We start from the raw sequence: 21,009 nt of genomic DNA on the forward strand, positions 1-21,009 counted from the left end.
AGTTGAAGTGGATTTTTTTTATTTCTTTAGCATATTGTAACCCAACTATTGGACTGATCAATATGAAAATTTGTAATTACGTTGAAATCACATTAAATTCAACAAAAAAATTAAAATTTTAATTACCATGGTCTTAGTGACCTTTTTATGACCTTATCACGGAAAGTAATCATTTTAATTCAATTTTAACATATAAAACCAGAAATAAAAATCGAAATCTTCCTATTCGAAGGTGATACCTACAAAAACACTTTTGTTCTTTTTTCTTGATAATGTATTAAATAAATTATGAGTGAAGATTAAACAAAATAAAGAGTGTATATATACTTAGTAAAAGGTATGCACAAAGGGGAGTAGCACTCATCACAGAATATAGTGGGTTATTAACAAATGACGAGTGTCAATGTCTTCTACAAGTCGCTGGAAGACCCTCGAAGGATTTACCCCAGCACCAATAAGAAAATACTTACCAAAAGTCATTAGCATTTGTCTAAAACTTACAATAAGAAAATATTAATTATTTATATCTATGATATTATTAGAAAATATAAATATAGTGGGTTGAAAATAAATTTACTTAAAAAAAAAATCTTGTCTAAATATGTAATTATAAATAAAGTAATTAATTTTATGGATCATCAAAAAATAAAAACAATAAAAATGTATTCAAATGTTGTTGTTTTTTTTTTTGTAGGTAATATCTTTGACTAGAGTGACTTAGATTTTTATTTCTGGTTATATGTATTAAAATTGAATTATAATAGTCAATTTCCTTTAAAAGGTCAATAAGAGGTCACTAAGGCCGCCATGGTGACGACATTGTGAAGCCTATTTTCTTTATTTAATTATGCACTTTCACACAATGAGACCTTCCATCTACTTTCGTGGCCCTTCAAAGTACTAATTAACCGAATAACTCGAAAAAAATGAGATCCATCTCCTCTTCCTACGTCAATATATAAAGGGTGATTCAAAAAGAGCGGTTTTTTCCAGTAGGGATTTTTTGACAGGCGCGCACGAGCTCTGTCAAATTCATACGTCATTTTTACTCAGTATTGTTTTACAATTCATCATGGAAAGATATACGCCACAACAAGTTGTACAAATTGTTCAATTGTACTATGAAAATCACCGTTCTGTGAAAGAAGTTTTTCGCAAATTACGCCCAACTTATGGTCCACATAATCGACCTTCAGAATCCACAATTCGCAGAATGCCCCGTCGTCTGTTAGGCCACGTACAGCTCGCAGCGTAGAAAATATTTCAGCCGTAGCCGAAGATCGTATTGAAGAATCGATTCGCCTCCTTTAACAGACTTTTAACATACTTTTTGCCACCTCAAATTGATGCACATTGTCTCAACGATATTTGGTTCCAACAAGACGGTGCCACTTGCCACACAGCGCGCGTAACAATGGACTCATTGGGACTTTTTTCTTTTGGGGCTACGTAAAAGCAAAAGTCTATGTGGATAAACCAGATTATTATCCGTACTACCAACTTCAGAATGAAATGGAATACACCATGGATGAGATATTGAAGGAACCCTGGAAATTGCTATACTATCATGACACTGGATTCAATCCATTCCTTTGCAAAGCAGTGTTGAAAGTACGGATAACAGCTGTATTTTTTTATTATAACAACTCAAGGAGAGGGGATAATAGATATATGTATGTTCAAGAAGTGGTGGTCAAGCTACAATAAAGTAAACAAAGCGCATGCCTTATTGGCTATTATCTTTCTTGGAGTGGTATTATTTTTATCCAACACCACTCTTTGAATCCTTGATTACAAACTAATATAATTTAACAAAACGCATGCAAGTTTTAGGTTCTAAATCAATAGAAAAAGTGTAACTAAATTTGAACGAGCGTTTTTAGAGTCTCTCTACCATTAATGAACTTTGACATTATAGTTATGAAAATCCTGATTAGTGCCATACATTTTTATTTAGGAAATAATTAACCAATTTTAAAAACTTTCTACCCGAGTTCTTGAAGCTTTTGGTGCATCATCACAGATGTCTGCGGCCTGGTGTTGCCTTGATGATGTCTTGTTGTATCCTATTCACCAATACTGGCCGCTTCTGTTCGATCACCAATTTCAAACAGTTGAGTTGTTCTTATTAACTTGTTGGGTCTGCTGCAAATTGTACTTGGATTAGCCAATGTTGATCGTCCCAATAAATGATGAAAAGTTGACTGATTTGAAAGGTGATATCGGGCCAATAGAAGTTACCTTTATCAAACGATGGTTCTAAACTATAGATACATTTATTATTGTATATTTAAAATTCTCCTAGAAATTTGAATACATAGTGTATAAGTGATGGAAATAATTCTGTGAAACATTGGGCTCTAGTAATATATGGAGTAAAAAAATAAAGCGGAACTTTCACCTTTTCTTGACATTTTTTCTATGATTTTTTTAATGTTGACACGACACAAATTTGTTGATTTTATTGTTCTTTTATGGGTAATGTTCTTCATGCAATCAAAATATTTAAGTGTACAAAATGACCAAGCATTTAATTTTGTGTTTTTGTATCCGAATGTAATGAAAAAATTATTTAGTTTAAAAAAAAAAAAAAAAAAGAAAAAAAGACTAATATATATTGTAAATGAGGCCATCATTGAAAGTGGCGTTTAACCAATTTTACTTATTATAAGTAGTTTAAAAAGTTTGATTACCCTACTCAATCTTTAATGTAATGTTCCTACTCTTTTTTAAAGAAAGCAAACAAAGAGCAAATACTTTGTAAAGCCTCTTTCATCTATTGGCCTACTTTTATCGAAATGACCTTATTGTAATTTGATTCTTTTTGTCACAATATAACAATTCATTTACCCATCTGTGAATATTATCATATGGCTTATTGTTTTAAGGACCATATGATTACTACAGGTGTAAAAAAATATGTCCTAGAAAGCGGGAGTGAGTTTTTGGTGTTCTTTAACTTCACCGCAGTACATAAGGTGATAGAATCTGCGTAGGAGACAATGTCCAGTGGTAAAGTGAAACAAAGGAGTTCTGTTTTCCTTACGAAAAATCCAAGAAATGCTTCCAATTCTCAAGTCTAACTCTTGGGAGCATCGCACGGCTTTGACGGCAAGAGTCAAGGTTCGAACAAAGTCTAGTCTTCCACTTGTCTATGTAATGGGCAGAGATCTTCTCCCTAAGAGATGACTGAAGGATGTCACTAATTTGAGTAGAAGGTTGATCCAGAGCTTCAGCTTTGTCTAGTAGTTCAGCCGCCTCATTTCCAATGACCTCTTACCCTGTAGAGGGACAGAAGGACCTCACTAGCAAATATTTCCTTTCTTTATAAGGATTGAGACTTGTGTTCATTTCCTTTCGCTCACCACTGATCACAGCTCCTCTCCTTCAAATGCTCAAATATCATTATTATTTCATTCTTGAGATGTGAATATATAAGTCGAAAGTAATCACTAATGTGAGTGCTTATGAATGAGAGAGAACAAGACAGATGATTTCTTGGGCGGTTATACTTGTAAGTCCAGTTTTTGAATTGAGTATCGACATTGTAGTAGCTATATGTCCTTTTTTATGTTTATTTCCTTCCTCTCACGTGTGCTTGCAGCTGATCTAATAAAACGTCTAAACAGTTAAACTACTCTCCTTCCTGTATATTCTTCAAATTATCAGGATTACCACATTCCTTTTCGGTTTCTTTTATTTTTACATATCGACAGATCATATTTTAAGCATCTCTGTCAATACTCTTATTACTCCCTGTTTTGTAACTCTATAGTCTATAATGATATAATTCCATACTTTTTTGTGACATTTTTTCATGCGTGGCTTTAGCCTTACTGCAATTTTGTCATTTTCCTAATCCCTTGGTATATTTACAAGCTTATGTACCAACATACTCTATTTCTAAAAATGTTAATTAATTAAACATCTGTTTATAGTATGTATTGAATAGAATTAGGCATTTTTGTTTAGATGAGTAAATATTGAAACTAGGTCAAGGACCAAGGTGTATATCTACTTTCCGCTCTGTAATTAGTAGGTATCACTATTTAGTCTCTTTATAGTGACATAGGTGTATCATGTCATAATCCAGGGGCGTCCGCAGGGGAAGAGTGGACCCCCTAAATTAAGGAATTCTTTCTTTTTTACTAGAATATTTAATATTCCAAATTTTTGTAAACAGCTATGGATTTTTAAAACCAAAAACTATCATTTCTCAGAAAATAGTAATGGGATTTTGGAAATTTATTTCCAAAAAAATTAATATGTGAAATTATAAACAAAAAATGTAATGTTTGAAATTTAATTTTTCAAATTTTTCCCCAAAAAATTTAATATTTAATAGTTTATTTTTTAGACTACAGTTACAATTTAGGGTTGATCTTATCTAGAGGAAAACATTTTATTATTTTCAATCCGGAATGATATTGATGCACAAATACTCAGGAAGACATTTTATATCTGAGCACAGCGAGCTAAGACATTTGGAAAGAGCAAAGAAGATTCTTAATTTTCACTAGGCCATCGAAAATTTACGCAAAGTTTTGCTCTTTTCTGATAAAACTTTATTTACCATGTATGCCACTGATAATATGCAGAACAATTGCTACATCACAACCGAACTTCCAGACAATGACACAGCTTCAATGAGATCAAAACAAAAAATCCAGCCAAAACCATGGTCTTGGGCGTTGAGGAGTCTGCCTTGCCATTTTTGTTGAGGGGAAGAAGAGGTGCAATGCAGATTCTTACATCGAACTTCTGGATAAGAAAGTGCTACCTTGGGCGAGAGAAAATGTGTTTTCCCTCAAGATGGAGCTCCTTGTTCCTGAGTTACAACTTTCCGGCTCTTTTGAGACCTCAACAAGTAGATGCTCTCTTCTCCAGATGCGAACCCATTGGACTACTCTATCTAGGCCAGTTTGGAGGAGAGGTTGTGTGCAACGTTTCATAGGAGTGTCCAGTCTGTAGAGGCTTCCATCAATAAGGAGTGAACCAAGCTAGAGCTTGACTACATAGTCGAGGTCTGATAATTTTGTAAAATAAATGTCTTCACAAAACCTCTCATTTAAATTGTACTTTTTAAAAATGGAAAAAATAAAATATGTAGCACTAGATACAAGGGGGGCTTAAACTAACGACGCTCCACCTATGTTTAAATTATCCTTTCACACATACATATCATCAACACGTTTTGAGCATTGGCCTCCTGGTCTTGACGCATAAGGTCCAGCATTTCTCTCATAATTTGCAAGTCTTCTATTTATAGCAGCAGGGGCGTGTGCAGGATTATATTGTGGGGAGGGGGGGGTGCTACAGTCCCTCCAGACCACTCTCTGCGCGGCCACCCTTGAGTAGCATCGCAGATAACCTTTCTTTATAAGGCTTGATAATTATGGAAATTGAAATTTATCCTATTAGACTAGCAAAAATATAAAATACAATCTCTGCAAATGAAATAAATAAATTTACTTCATTGGTGGAGGTAAACGATGGATCCTTTTAAAATGAATTAATTTTAATTCACATATTAAAATATTATCCAATCTGAAATCTTCATCGCATGGAAAACGTCACGGATTTTCATTTCAGATATCTGTTCATATTTTCTTATAGAGGAGGTTCAAGTCGAATTTCATGTCTTTGCTCACAATTCTAAGTCCTTCAACCTTTGCATCGAGTCTAGTTTAAGTCTATTGAAAATATCATATACTTAATATTAATTTTATTATATATAATTTCTATACAGAGAAAAGATTAAAATGACTTTCGAGTGGAAATATTTCATTGTGTGAGCAGATCCAGTCAAAGTTTCTACCTCTGCAATTAGGTCTAATATAAAATTAGGATTTTTTAAAAAGTTTAGGAGCTCAATTCCATTTCAAATCCCAAGTCACTTCTTGACGTATTTCATGTGAAGTAGAAAGCCATTTATCACTCTTGTTATGATGTTTTATGCATAAAAAACACCGGAAACAAGATTGATTCTACCTGATGCATAATTTATAGTAACATAGGAGAAATATGGGGGATAATGACTGTGTGTAACAAATTATATAATACAATAGTCATTATATAATTAATATACACAGATGGAAATGATGACGAATACAATGTTAGAAATAAACGTTGTTCCTAGGCTAGGACCCGTTCACTCCTTTTCCGTTCAAGCCCTCACATGTTAATTTCTTTTCGTTCTTTGTTCATTTTATGTGAACAAAACGCCCACCACGTCAGAAGAGTACGCAGGATAATTTTTTTTCTTTGGGGGAGAGAGGAAAAGCTTGGTTTTTTGATTTTTTATAAAAAAATTCCAACAAATAAATTTTTTTAATTTTATTTTTCAAAACTATTTTCAAAAAATTTAATTCTTAAAGAACTTTTTTTTAAAAATGCGCAGATGCTCACAAAAAAATAGTTTTTTTGAAAAAAAAAATTCAAAAATTAAATTTCAAATATAAAATTTTTTGAAAATAATTTCAAAACTCCTAAACTATTTTCAAAAAATTAAATTTTTTCAGAAAAAATTTTAAAAATGCGCAGTTGTTCACAAAAAAATAGTTTTTTTAGGAAAAAAAAGTTCAATAATTAAATTTTAAACAAAATAAACAAATAGTTATTCAGAAAAAATATTCAATTTGTTGGCATAAAATTACAAATTCTACAGCTTTTCTCAAAAAAAAAAAAAAAAAAAAAAAAAAAAAAAAAATTGAGTGCCATGGCTCATTTTGTCGATAAATTGTAATGTGGAGAACTTAATTCTTAAACAAAAACATGTGAGTAATAGTTTTATCCTCTGGAGTTAGATAGAGCTTTTCTTTAAAAGTACCAAGATTGGGTTGTGATTCCTGAGATGATGCTACAGTCATTGTCTAATACAAACTGTTCGATTCAACTCTACATAAATCTCTAGTTTAATAAAATTGTTTGGAGATTTGAACACTTTCATCAAGGGAGACCAATGGATTGATTATTATTTTTTGAATTGTTCAGTGTGTGATTGTTATATATAGTCTTATTGAAATGTTTGATTATTTTTTGGTGTAGGTCTAGGCTAGAAGGTTTAACTTTAAGCTGAAATAGTTATTAATGTTAATGTAAGACAATTACTCATAGCAATTCAAAGGGTCATCCACAAGTGTTGGGATGGAGAGGTTATAGGCCCCACGACCCCAAAATGGAGGATTTTTCAATTTTAACTTGAAAATTTTTTATTTTTGAAATTTAATTTATTTTTACAGTATTTTTTGAAATTTTGAAATTTTTCTCTACAAAAGTTAATATTTAAAATATTTTTTCAAAAAATTGAATATTTTAAATTTAAGTTTTTGTAAATAGCAGTGGATTTTTAAAAAAAAAAAATTATCAAAATTTTAATATTTCAAATTTAATTTTTCAAAACTTTTTCCAATATATTTTTAACAGCCTTTCACGTAAAAATTAATTTCTAGAAAATAATTTCAAATATTGAATTTTTTGAAAAAGAAAAAATGCTCTGCTATTCATAAAAATTTAAATTTTGTGGAAAAAAATCTGTTGTTATCTCCAGAAAAGTTAAATTTTTTCCAAATAAATTTAAAGGATTAGGATGATATATATATATATATTTCAATACATAATTATTTAGTGTTAGCGGAAGGGGAAAATATTTGGATATCATCCCGTGTCTAACATAAAATGCATAATTGTATAATACATTCAATAAATGTTTTACGGAATGCTCTCAATAGGATTGAAGCATGTATACAGCTAGAAGAAAGGGACTAGGCACAAACATATGTATATCTTACATACATGCATATATCAGTCCTGTAAGCCGGGAGAGAAGGTAAGGAGAGAAAGCGATTAGGACTTATACATATATCCACACATTATATCACAGGTGGAGGCAACTACTCTGATGCTAAATACATCCATTAGAGCCCTTTCGAAGGAAACTTAGAGAGAGTGTGTGTGTGATTCTGCTTGTTTAATGTAACAAACGACGAGTACATGACTTAGTAGGTGAGTCAGTTGAGTGCGTCGAGTCCATTCACTTTCTACCCAACTGGCAATCGTTTGAATAAAAGTAACAGAAATTGAAGAATGGAATCGCAAATAAATAACTAAATAAGAAGGCTTCAATTCATACTGTGATTTTCAGTGTTTTTCAGTGGCAAATACCTTTTTAAAAGTAGTAGGAAAAAAGTTTTTTCACAGTAAGTACTGGATTTTTTTTTTTATATTCTGCGTAGCAGACCTAATATAACTTGAACAGATTTTTAAAAGTTTATTTGAATCAAAATAAACATAATGAATTAATACTTTTTGGCTTAATTTGAGAACATAGAATACCTCAAAACAAACATTTCTTAAAAAAATTATACCCTTTTTTTTGTACAAAAACTTGTTGAGCATAAGATATTTGACCTTTAAAGGCCTCCGTAGGGATATCCAAATCGAACAAAGTAGGTTCATTTTTTTTAGGTATATTTGTTAAAAAAATCAGAAAAAAGTAATTTATTCCATGAATTTATTTCTACAAAGTTGGTATATTTTAATTGATTTGGTTACTGAAGATGACACGTTGAGTATTGATTTGCCAAATTTCAGTCTGATCCGTTTCCCCGTTCCTCAGCTTCCCCAGAAGCTATGATATATGCATAGACGGCTTTGATGTATAAATTATTTATATGTAAAAATCCTTCGACTTTAAAACTTTTTCCTTAAAATATGTTTTGGAATATAAAGGTCTCCTTAGAGATACACGAATCTCCAAAGGGGTGTATTAGATATATAATTTCCTATTTTAATTTGATCACCTTAATCTACATGTATCGTTCTAGTTTATACAGCCTTGTCTGGCTTTTATTTTTCTTTCTTTTCTATAGTAATAGACTCAAGCCTATCTTTTCCTTTATAATAAATTATCTACAAATTTTAAATTTGTTCGTATATTATGAGAAACGCTCGTGTCAACAATAGTTTTTAAACGTGAAACAGCCTTAGATTCATTCCCTTGCTTTTCTTGAACCAAAGCAAACATATTCCCACCTTTACTTATACTAAAGTCGTACTAATTACTAGATTTCTCACCAGAAGTACGCACAACAAGGTAGCCATTTTCTCCATAGAGTAGTTTTCTACCTAGGGGGTGGTACATTGAAATCTGGATAATTACTAATTCAATAATTAATGAAGGTTGAGTGATTGAAATTAATTCATAATTCGAAAGATTAAAGCAAAAACAATTAGTTACAAAACAAAACAAAAAACAAACTTGAGTTCTCTAGTTTACATACAATTCGAGATAATAACACTGGAATGTGATCAACGAATTTCCATTCGCTTGGTAGTCTCCAAGACCACCGTCTATGACGTCAGCAAGTTCAAAATGTTGGAAAGGAAGAAGAGCTTTGTCAAAAAGGTCAAATTGGAACCGGAGGAGTTAAAGAAAACAGCCTAGGCCAATTCCCTCAAGTCCATGAGCCCCCACGTAGTGTTGTCTGGGCCTTATTTAGAACTGTGGTCAGTCCAGTCTACCTGTCGGACCGTTAAGAAGGTAAAATTGATCCCTCATTACGTCAATGACGGTATATTTCCTTTTTTTTTAAATTCTGTTATTTCATAGAACAAGTGATGTAACTAAGGAACAATATAATATGTCCGTATTATATTGTATTTTTTTTTTTTTTTTTTTTTTTGAAAAATATGTGGAATAATCTTAATACCAATTTCTTATTTGACTTAATAAACCATCGCTATTTTATGAAAATTTCCAAGGATCGACAGTTAAGGAACTGTCCCAATGATCAACAGTCCTGAAGACCGATAGGATTGGTTCTAAGACTGGATTAGGCCGAATAAATAGGGACCGCCACAACACTAAAACACGAACGAGATCTCGGAGTTTCGTACTAGACTGTCCAGATAACTAAAAAAAGGGGGTAGAAAGACCCTTGTGAGAGTGGAGAGGTAACTTTTGTCATCAGCAATGAAAGATACCAAAAACTTCCGTTGCAACACTCATGAGTTGTTTCATCTCTTTTTAACACTTTAAGCTTCCGTCGACTTTACCTTTCTGATGCATGTCGAGGGGAAGGCCTGCAGTGTCCTTCATTTTAACATCGAGGCATTTAAAGCCGCTCTCAGCTAACTTTTTACTATGCAAAATTTCATTACTTTCAGGATTGATATTCTAGTTAGTATTGAGTCAGTCATTATTTTGGACTGAAGACTCTGGTCCCGTCCTGCTCAGTACTCCATATCACTCCTACAACTCATAAAGCTCGGTCCTTGATGACGTCACTTAAGTTGATTTTTTCTTTTTTTAATCCGTTACTAGAGCTTTTTTGGTCAGGATGACAAAATTTTACAAGAAAATTGGCTTAAAAATAAAGTTTTTTGAAAGATTTATTTTCCTTAAAAAAAGGGCATAGGAGGGAAATTGTGCACAGAGCAAAAAAATTTTTTTTTTCTGAATAACTGTATATTTTTGATATTAAGAAGTCAAGTTTTATTTTTCAACTTTCTGTATATAGCTATGGACTTTTTGTGAATAGCTTTAAATTTTTTTTTTTTCAAAAAATTTAATTTTCTCTGAGTACCACCACTTCAAAACAATTTATCTTTTTCGAATCATAATGCTATGTAGGCTGCTCATGACTAAAAATACTTACTCCTTCACTTTTAATTAATAATTTTTTGGGTTTATAAGTAAAAATATCAAAGATAACAAATTATGTTTGTTTAAAATTGACCAATTTAACATATAAAGGAAAATTTAATACTTCCTTGTCGAATTTTAAACAGTATTTTCATTTATTAATTCTATAATTAGAGATGGGATTTGTGTAATAGCACAAGGAGAAGGCGGGAGTGAGGCATATGGTACACCTGAATTAAGACTTTTGTTCATACCCCTGTTTTATTATTTTGAGAGAGAAGATGAATTTCTAGTTTAAATAAAAGAACCTTCTGAATTTTTGTGAATAACTATAGATTTTTGAAATTGAATATTTTTTTTTTTTTTGAAATTTTGGGATTTTTTTTCTAGAAAATTCCATCATAAAGATCCAACCCACTTCAAAAAATAAAATAAAATATCTTTATATAATCCTGCGCACGTCGCTGGATATATTAGTCCATACAGCTACCTTTTACCAAAATATAATCGTTTTCAATTTGAAGATCAATTTTTTCCTTATTCCTGATTTATAAACTGTATGAATATGATTTTATGCAAAATATTCAACATCATATGACGTTAGTGCAGATCTATTTTCAGCATTTTGAAACACACATGTGACAGCATGTCTTCAACAATTTATTTATAAAATCGGTCTATATATAATTTTAAATGCAACTGATTCAGACAAAATTTGTTTTTCGGACTGATCTTGTGATAGTTGCTCTTTGAGAACGTTCCAAAACGAACTTATTCAAAGGACTGAACTAATTTGGCTCGAATAAATCCTTGAAAATTTAATTTTTAATATTTTTTCCCTAAAAAAATAGTTATTTTCTTCCAAATAATTTAATATTTAACAATTATTTTTTAATTTATTTTCCAAATAATTTAGTTTTCTCTAAATATCTATAGATTTTTAAAAAATTTCCAAAAAATAATTTAATGCTTGAAATTTTTTTTTTTTCAAAAAATTTAAAATTTAATTTAAAAATTTTTTTTTACAAAAATTTAATTTTTAGTAAACATCTGTGGATTTATGTAATATTTTTTTAACGGTTGTCAATTTTTAAAAATCAAAACTTTTTTTGTTGGTAAACTGCTGTAGATTTTTAAAAAAATCTAACAATTTAATTTTTAGTAAAAATCTCGGGATAATTTTTCAAGCATAGTGTATAAAAAAAATAAAAAAATAAAGTTTGAAATTTTAGTTTAATTATTAATTTTTTTTCAAAAAATTTAATTTTCTATAAATATCTTTGGATTTTTAAAAATTTTATCACAAAATGTCATATTTAAAGTTTTTTTTCAAAAAAATCAAAATCTAATTTTTTTTTTTTTCAAAAAATTTAATTTTTATAATTCATTTGTGGATTTTGTAATTTATTTTGATTTTTTTTCTAAACGACTGTGCATGAAATAAAACTTTATTTCCAAAATTTAATGTTTCAAATTTATATACCGAAATTTTAACTTTTGAATTTTTTCATCAAAAAATTCCAAAAATACAGGCTCACGTTATAGTGATTCGAAATGACTGGTTTAAATTGAACTTATTTAAAAGGCTGAACTAATTCGGTTCATTTCAAATCATAACTAAATATTTTTTTTCTTTTCCCCTTTCTAATGTATCTACTCGAATGGATCTTTAATTACTCAGTTCCACTTGTGTAGAGAAAACACTATAAATTTCTTCCTCTCATCTCTGTCATCATGAATAATAATTATAATATACTTTGAATATGATTTATCAGTTTACAATGTAATTTAAAAGTAATGCCTTCCTCTTACTGAGTTATGTAAATGATATATTATTTATGTAGTAACAACACCTGCAGACAAACATGTTTTTATGAAATTCAATACACCCATTTTTAAGTAACGCGAGACAACAACTGTTTAGATATATCTACGGTACATATAGATTGAGTAATAATAATATTTATTATTATTTTTTAGTATACTTTACATTCAACAGTATACTAAAAAATAATAGAGTGTACAAGGCGTCCGCAGGCTTGTGTGGGGCTGAGTACGTCAAATAATTTGCAGAGACTGCAACAAAGTTGCCGGACTGGCATTTTTTGAAGCAGTTTCGCCTTGAAAAGTTAGATTTAGCCCAAAGTTGAAATACATTTCTATTTAATAGTTTTGTTTAATGCACCCATTTTTCATGAAATTTAATTTAGTAGGTTCTGTGGTCCCTTAAAATATTTCAAGTGGCAATGTTGCCCATTATATTAATTTGTTGGACACCCTTGTTCTAAACTATATGTAACATTTTTTGTGTGTATCTCAATTTCATCTCAGATATTCGAAAACAAAACCTATAAATAACACAAATATTTTTATCAAGTATTGGGATGTATGTATGATAAGGATGTTCTTTGGTACTTGTACTTAAGTTTCCTTTAACCTTCATTCGTGGAATGGGATTTGATGCACCCAAAAATGATTAAATAGCTTTAAGTGTGTTTAAAATAGCTTTAAATATGTTTAAAATAGCATTTAATGCTGGAAACAGCATTAATATGCTCTTGAAACATCTTTAAGAATAAATTCAACTTTTTTTGTTGGAAAAAATGTAATTTCTTATAACTATTCTCAGACTTTGCTATTTTTAATCTAGGTATGATGAATTTCATTAATATGTTCACTTTTAAGTCGTTCTTTTATTTTGTCTATTTCCTCTTTTCAATTTCGGATATAAGTGTTACTACAAATGTAATATCAGCTATTTTTAGTACCGAAAGGTTATTAAAAGTAATTAATATTTCATAGAAATATTTAATTAAAAAGGAAATCACAATATTTCAACTATAATGAACTCAAATTATATCTTGTTGATGCCCAAATCTAATGTTGAAAAGTATACAGTAAAGTATCAAGAAATACAATTTGTTCAATATTTGGGTTAAGGTTTAACTCAAGTGCATTAACTTAATGACGTAATGGTGTTGAAAGTACCGATCCAACAGCAATTTAGTAAAGTATCATTTTACATGCGTTTGTACTTTGGTTTCACTGAAGCACGCGGTTTTCGATCAACTTTAGTTGTTATATTGTAATCAAATAATATGAAATATCTTTGCATCACTTACATATATTCAAAAAACATAGAAAATACAAATATTTGATAACATAAATTAGTTAAATAATTTCCATGTCCATGTATAGCTTTTCTCTGCTATATCAAAAAAATATTGACTACAAAATATTATGCCTTCTGGGTCCAGGAGCATGGTTTTTATCGTGGCTCAGTTATATAGATGTCTTCTTGGCAATTAAAACAATGTTAACATGAAGGTCGAACTCGACCATATCCCTTTTTTTAATCCACATTTACGCCAATTGGTCTACAAGAGCATGGCGCATCTTCGATATCAAAATTATCGGAACGGAATCGAAGAAACCAACATTACAGTATGAAAATATTGCTATCCTGATATCACTAATACCTTCCAATATGAAATAGGTTATTTATAATGGTTTTCAACTGTGTAGGCAAGGAGGAATTTAGAGATTGTTTAAACTTTATATTGTTAGTGATGAAAATCGTGTGTATTTTGGGCAATTTAAATAAAGAAACCGAGTATGAATATCTTAACACTTTTGAAGAATGTTCTAAAAGAGAGCTGCTTACCTGTCATGACGTTTCATGTTACATTAGCTGAGCTACAAGCGGCTATGAAGGGGGGAAGGAAATAAACAAGGTCAAATGTACTAAATACTCTGGTTTTGATCTATTTAGGAAACGATGTTCACTACTCATTGATTAAAAAGTATTGAAAACAGCTTAAGAAAAAAAAAATCACTTTATGGATTAACAATTCCAAAAGCATAAAAATATATCAGATTTTCATCACTAGTGATGAAGTGAAGTTCACAGGTCGGGAAATGCATAATAATAACTGCAGCTCAGGATAAGAAAATTTACTCTCCAGTTTACCAACCCCAAAAACGATGGGTGCGGTAAAAAATGAGGCTAATTATTATCTCTATTTAGAGCAGTGGATCTCAACTTTGTGTGGAGGGGGGGGCCGGGATTTATAACTTGTTTAAACTTTATATTAATGAAAGCCCTGGAACTTGACACTAATTTATTCCAGGAGAAGTGTTGAGTACTGATTAGTACGTTATCAACAATTTTGATTTTACTCCAACGCATACTTTTTAATACAAAACATTCTAAGATATATGATTTGAAGGAAATAATATAACTGAATCAGGAAGCGCATAATTAAAACAATAAATTTGACACCGTGTGTCGCGTTGAATTTAAAAGTGTTGTTGAGTTCCGAGTTTTTTCTACTATAGGCGTCGAATTCCAAAATTTTCGAGTACTGAAGCTGTAAAGTTCCGGAGTTCTTCTGTATATATAAAAAAATGAATGATTGCCTTTTATATATACAGAAGAACTATATACAAAAAATCTTGGAGGGAATTGAGCTCTTTTGATATTATAAAATTGAATAATGGAAATAAAAAGGTTAAGAACCACTGGCTTGGTTCTAATGTATATTCCTAACTTTATCGAACAAAAAAAATTGATTATTCAACTAAAACTAAGAATGTTATATTCATTTGTTATATATAGTATAAACTTTACATCAATTACTAAATTTTGAAATTTTTTATTCATACGGTCAAACCTGCTCAAACGGCCACATTTTTTAAGTGTGCTACTCCACTCTTCGGTGATATCTATTTTTCAAATTTAGATTATAAAAAAAAAACCTGGTTTAAGAGGTCGCTAAGTGGTCGTTTTTTCAGTTCTCTTACTTTTTAAGTTTTGAATGTATTAGGAAAGTTTAAAAAATAGTTTGAGATATTTTTACTTTTTTATGTGTCTTGATGAGTATTTGATGAAAGAAAATTTTTTTTTCCTTAAAGAACCACACAAAAAATATAAAGTTTTTCATTTTTGTAAGGTGTGACAAATATTCCATTTTTTGTTTCTGCTATTTGAAGGATGAGTTGGGATTTTTTTTTTTTTTCATATTTGAAAATAAAATACAATATTTAAAAAACTGTAATTTAAATATATTAGAAGCTTACAACAAAATAAATTCCTTTTTGATAGTTTTTCTAAGAATATAAATCAATAATATTGAATTAAAGTTTAGTTTCTAAAGTTAATAGCTAATGTTTTGTAAATGAGTATCGTAGCACTGAATATTGGAATAATATCTATTACTACGAATTACTTGTATGCTAAACCTAACCCAGATTTTTAATGAATTAATGTCATTAAACATATGCAAAAGTTGTTAATTATTAAGTACACTAAAGAGTGGGGATCAAAAAGTTCTAATGATTATGCATGTCCTCGTGTAATTATCAGTAGTATTGTACAATCTAAAATTATAAATTAAAAAAGTCAAATCTTTTATAGGAGTGTAATTAAGATTACGAATTGAAATCTTAACTTTGGGGTTTGTAGAAAGACATAAAATGTATAGAGGTGACAAAGTAGGCAAAAAACTGTTTCAGCTGTTTATTTTGTTAGGCTTTAGGGATAGTATTTTGCCAAAACAGGCATATAATTAATTGGTTGATTTTTTTCCAGGGGATTTTAACGTAATATTTATATGTCTAACAAACACAACAGATATATCAAACTTCTCAAGATCAGAATGTGTATTCTCTGTCTATCTAATTAAGCTAACCGGACAAGTAAAAATAGTTTTTACTCGTACAAGTGGGGTCCTAAACTTGCAGTAGCTTTACCAAATTACGAAAACCGTGATATTTATGAAAAAAAAAGATTCAAAACCAATTTGTCAAAGTACTATATTTAGCTATAAATTCTATTCAATATGACCTCCTTTACAAGCAATAACATCCTCTACAAACCAGTGAACGAATTAGCAGATCTTTTTTATTAGTATTAAACTTTATTTTAATTAACCCACAAATTGGTATAAAAGTAGATAATAATTAACATTAATGACTACATAGAGCCTGATAGAGTGAAATTTAAATACATCACAGAAATTATCATTGAAAAAAAAATATAATAATTTCTTGATTTTTTTGGGGTGTGTAAAATATAATTCATAATCCAGAACTAAATTATTCCCCTCATTAGTAATGAATAATTATACAATTGATAAGATTTTTTTTTTTTTTTTTTCTCTCTCTTTTCTCCTTCTCCTCCATATTCCATCAATATTACGATAAACAGTGAACTATTGGATGTTAAAATGAGACTAACTAATAAAATCTTACTGTTTATCAAAAATATATCCCTCAAATACCTAGTTTTATTCTATATCAGTCTATCAGACACAAATATGTACTAAAAAGATTTATTAAATTGTTAAACAATCGTATTTACATTGTGTAGACAATAAATGAACTATTACAATGGAATATTTTTCTAAGCTATCCTACTTTTCTTATCCCTAATCGATCAAAAAAAAAAAAAATTGTTGTATAAATTAGCCTTTTTCAGAGATTTTTAGTAGATATTAGTTTGATATAATTCAAATATCACTGTTTTTCATGGACATCAAATAGTATTCTATGTTAAGTCTTTTTTATTTATTGTTAAAACCATTTGATGGAGTTTTATTAAGGTTTATAGGAAATTTGTTCATTTTATGTAATAAAAATATCCACATTGAGCCCCCAAGATGGCGTCTTCTTCAATTATGATGTAATTTATGACGTCAGTGAAAATATTATATAGTGTGAAATCATTTCTCCACTTGAAAAATTTCCATAAAATAGGACAATTATGTAGTTTTATTTTAACTTTGAAAAACAAATTGAACATTTAGATTAAGATTTATGACATATATTTTTGAAGTCTTGTTAAGATAAATTATATATATAGATTTTTATAATATATTATCATAAAATAAATGAACGCCATATGAGGGGAATTAATCGCAATATACGTGGAGTCAGAATAATTCGAAACATTGCCTTATGCTAAATCCACAGTGTTTGAAACTACATTATGAGGGGACCTCTGGAATTGATAGATGTTTCATAATTTTCTTTGTATCAAAAATAAAATATTAAGTTAAAGATTGAATTTTTCATGGAAAAAGTAATATATTTGGCTAAGTGCTATGGATAAATTCTTTATAATTATGAAATTATTCGAAATATTTGACATATCCTTCGTATTTACTAATAAACTCAATTTTTCAATTTAAAGCTGAAGAATAGCATGGATAAAATACCCGAAAGAAGAAATGCAAGGCTGAGCTTTTCAAGCAACTTGCCTTCATACAATTACTATCCTTCAAACATTAGTGCTGATGACATGAATGAGGACGAATTCGAAGAAATCAAACTTGAAGACACTCAAACAGACGTCCCTCTACGGCGTAAGAAAGGAATGTTTTCCAGCTCTTATCGTAGTAGAAGTTTCAGCGAAAAGAACTCGGAAGACGACGTTGGAATAACTAGAAAAGCATCAAAAATGTCAGATCGGGGATTTTACGATGATCGGGATTTTGACAGTGCACTCATGGAAATGGACGACGAGTTTAATTCAGGGGAAACTCATCATTTTCGGAAAAATAGTAGTCTTCGTAAAATCTCCGACATTGGATTTTACTCTGATATGGACGAAGAGGAATATAGAATTCGGAAAATGTCATGTGCTACATCTGTGGATGAGGGATTTCGTTCTCAAAAACATTCAACGGCGAGTGAAACTCTTGAGCCTTTTCGAGTACGAACTCCCAGTTTGGTTGACGAACTTTTGTGTGAAATTTATGCGAGGTTTGGGGATTTGGAGCCTCGAAAAGATGCTGAAGATGAGCATTCTCTAAATGGATCACGAAATTCGGAGACTCATTCAACTGAGTCTGACGGAGGTACGGAATACTCAACTACTTCATCGGTACATACAGTACGTTCTTCCTTGCACGCCGAGGACAAATCTCTTTGGTTGACTATGAATAAGAAACCCGATAAGAAGAATTTATTGGAGAGATACAATGGAAAAAGTAAGTAAAAGTAATTTTTATTATCGGGAAACTAAATAATTAGCTAAACTCCCGGTCTGTGCTCGTAATATATTATTTTTGTAAAAAAATTATTTTTTAGTTAGTTTTTTACTAATACACTTAACATAAACAACTTTTTGATGTCTTCAAGCGCCAATGCGTTTTTGGACAATCTGTTTATTCAGTTATTATACAATTATATTTATATACTAATACCCTAGAGTAGTGTTAAGCCGATCCTTATTTAGAACTGAAGACTACTCCCCGTCCTGTTCAGCCTTGGTAGGTCCAGTTCAGTCCTGGATATCAGTCCTAAAACTGATAAAGTTCGGACAAGGATGACATAACTAAAATATATTTTTTCTATTTTTATAATCTCTTGTTCTGACAGCCCCAAGACCCGACAGTCTTAAGGACTGGTCCCAATGAGTGATATGACCGCTACTAAGACTGGACTAGACCAAATAAATAAGGCCTGAAAGAACAATAGTGTTGTGTACGCCTTTATTAAGGCCCGATGACCATGTTCCAGTCCATTCTGGTCCCATCCAAATCAGCCCCACTTGTCAGTCCTTAAAGAAGTAAAATCGAGGATTTGTCACGTCATTGAGGGTTTCTTTGATTTTTTAATTACTTCTACTCTTTTTTACTTATAGAATAAGTTATATAACTCAGTAAAAATATTATACTTTTGTTAAATATTGCATTATAATAATAAAATTAATATTTTTGCAATTACTGTGCAATATTCATAATAAATCTTATTTGGGTCACAAAATCATGAATATTTTTATGAAATATTTCAAAAACCGATCCCATGGATTGAAAGTCCCGAGGATCGGTCCCAAGACTGGACCGGACCGAATAAATAAGGACCAACACAACACTATCCTTGAGTTTTAATATATAAATTTGTGTGGCACAAATATATTTGTGCTTAAAACGATAAAACGTTTCAGTACATATAAGAAAACACTTCGATCTTCATCTTTTTTGTCGTGAAGCCCCATACAAAAATACTCATTTCGGCTTATTGATCTCATTTTTCAGGCAGCATAAACATCTCAAATTTCAGTCAAGGGCATAATACAATGATTAGGAAACAGTTTTTTTTTTTTTCCAAAAGTGCCAATGTTGAAAAAAGATTATAAATAAAGGCGCCTCAAAGACAGCCTGGCGTTTGAAAAAAAAAGTAGCCTATGTTAAGCAAAATGCCCCAATAGCTTCACAGGCCAAAGAACAGTTTAATCCATCCATCCGTTTTTGAGTCTATAGGGCAACAGACACGTCGAAGATGTCTCCAAATATATGCGCTGGAGGAAATTAATATTTGATCCCTATTGGATTTTGTAAGTTTTCCCCACTGATAAAGATTTTACATGGGATTGTGGTGAGGAAAATGGGTGGGTCACTCCATGACCTTAATATGTTTCTTCATAAGCAACTCCTTTGCTGCTTTGGCCGTAGGTTTTGGGTTATTGTCTTGCTGAAAGACACATTACAAGACACATTTTCAGTGCCCTGCCCTGAGTGAAAGAGATGTTATTACTAGATTTGCAAAAGGATCGACTCTTGGATGCGTAGTACAATGACAATTTTGACACTATGTAAAACATTTTGCTGAAGTAATTAATATTTATTTATAAAAGCACTTGGTTAGAAAATACACTTGTAGTTCTAATAGAAATTACACACACACACACAAAAAAAAAAAGAATATACAAATTATTTTGGAAAACACGCAAATACTGCGTTTAATATGCCCTCGAGTTACAAGTTTTTGGAAATATGTAATTAACTGAATTTTACTTCAGTTAAACTGTTTTTCTGTAACTATCAAGAAGTTTAGATATGTTATTAGTTAATTATGGATTTTTAGGAGAATTACTAGTTTATTTTTGATTATGGACTCAAGTGTATATGCTGTCAATGTTATATATCCAACACTCAACTGATTCTCGAGCATAGTGGCAAGTAGGAACGGTCACATATCCTCTTCTCATTTTTTTCCATAAAATAATGAATAATTTGCTTCAATTTTTTTTCGAATGACTTTTTTTTTCCATAACTTTAGACATTTTTTGGTCCTCTTTTTTCTAAGCTGTGTCAATATTTAATTTACAAATTTTTTTTTATATCAAAAGAAAATATTTTCATCTATTTCTGAAGAGTGTTTTTATGTGCAAAGGTTACATTTTATTATTTTTAAAAAGGTCCTCCTAATTTGTTTCAAAATTTCGTATTGAACTCAAGGAAAGTCTGAATAAAATAGAAAATTTAGTATGATAATGGACTTGAAATGAGCTCGAAAGAAATCTGAGTACTCAACAAAAGTATTTGAGAGCTTGTACTTATGAGCCAAGACTTGAGACT

At 30.4% G+C, this 21,009-nt stretch overlaps 1 protein-coding gene across 3 annotated transcripts in view; it reads left to right on the plus strand.

The window, feature by feature from the left end:
- The first annotated feature begins 7,909 nt into the window (after window positions 1-7,909).
- The window catches only part of LOC121119622 (TBC1 domain family member 30), a 71,914-nt gene continuing 58,814 nt past the window's right edge, over window positions 7,910-21,009 (plus strand). The window contains exons 1-2 of one of the 3 annotated variants that reach the window (XM_040714336.2): window positions 7,910-8,198; window positions 17,838-18,636. In XM_040714336.2, the coding sequence (XP_040570270.1) occupies window positions 17,850-18,636 (787 nt within the window). In that variant the 5' untranslated portion in view covers window positions 7,910-8,198; window positions 17,838-17,849. Of the gene's footprint in view, window positions 8,199-9,331; window positions 9,542-17,837; window positions 18,637-21,009 lie in introns of those variants that run through there. The other 2 variants (XR_011780514.1, XM_071889032.1) reach the window with 2 other exon arrangements.

Source organism: Lepeophtheirus salmonis, chromosome 6 (genome assembly GCF_016086655.4).
Source record: "Lepeophtheirus salmonis chromosome 6, UVic_Lsal_1.4, whole genome shotgun sequence".
Classification (NCBI taxonomy): domain Eukaryota; kingdom Metazoa; phylum Arthropoda; class Copepoda; order Siphonostomatoida; family Caligidae; genus Lepeophtheirus; species Lepeophtheirus salmonis.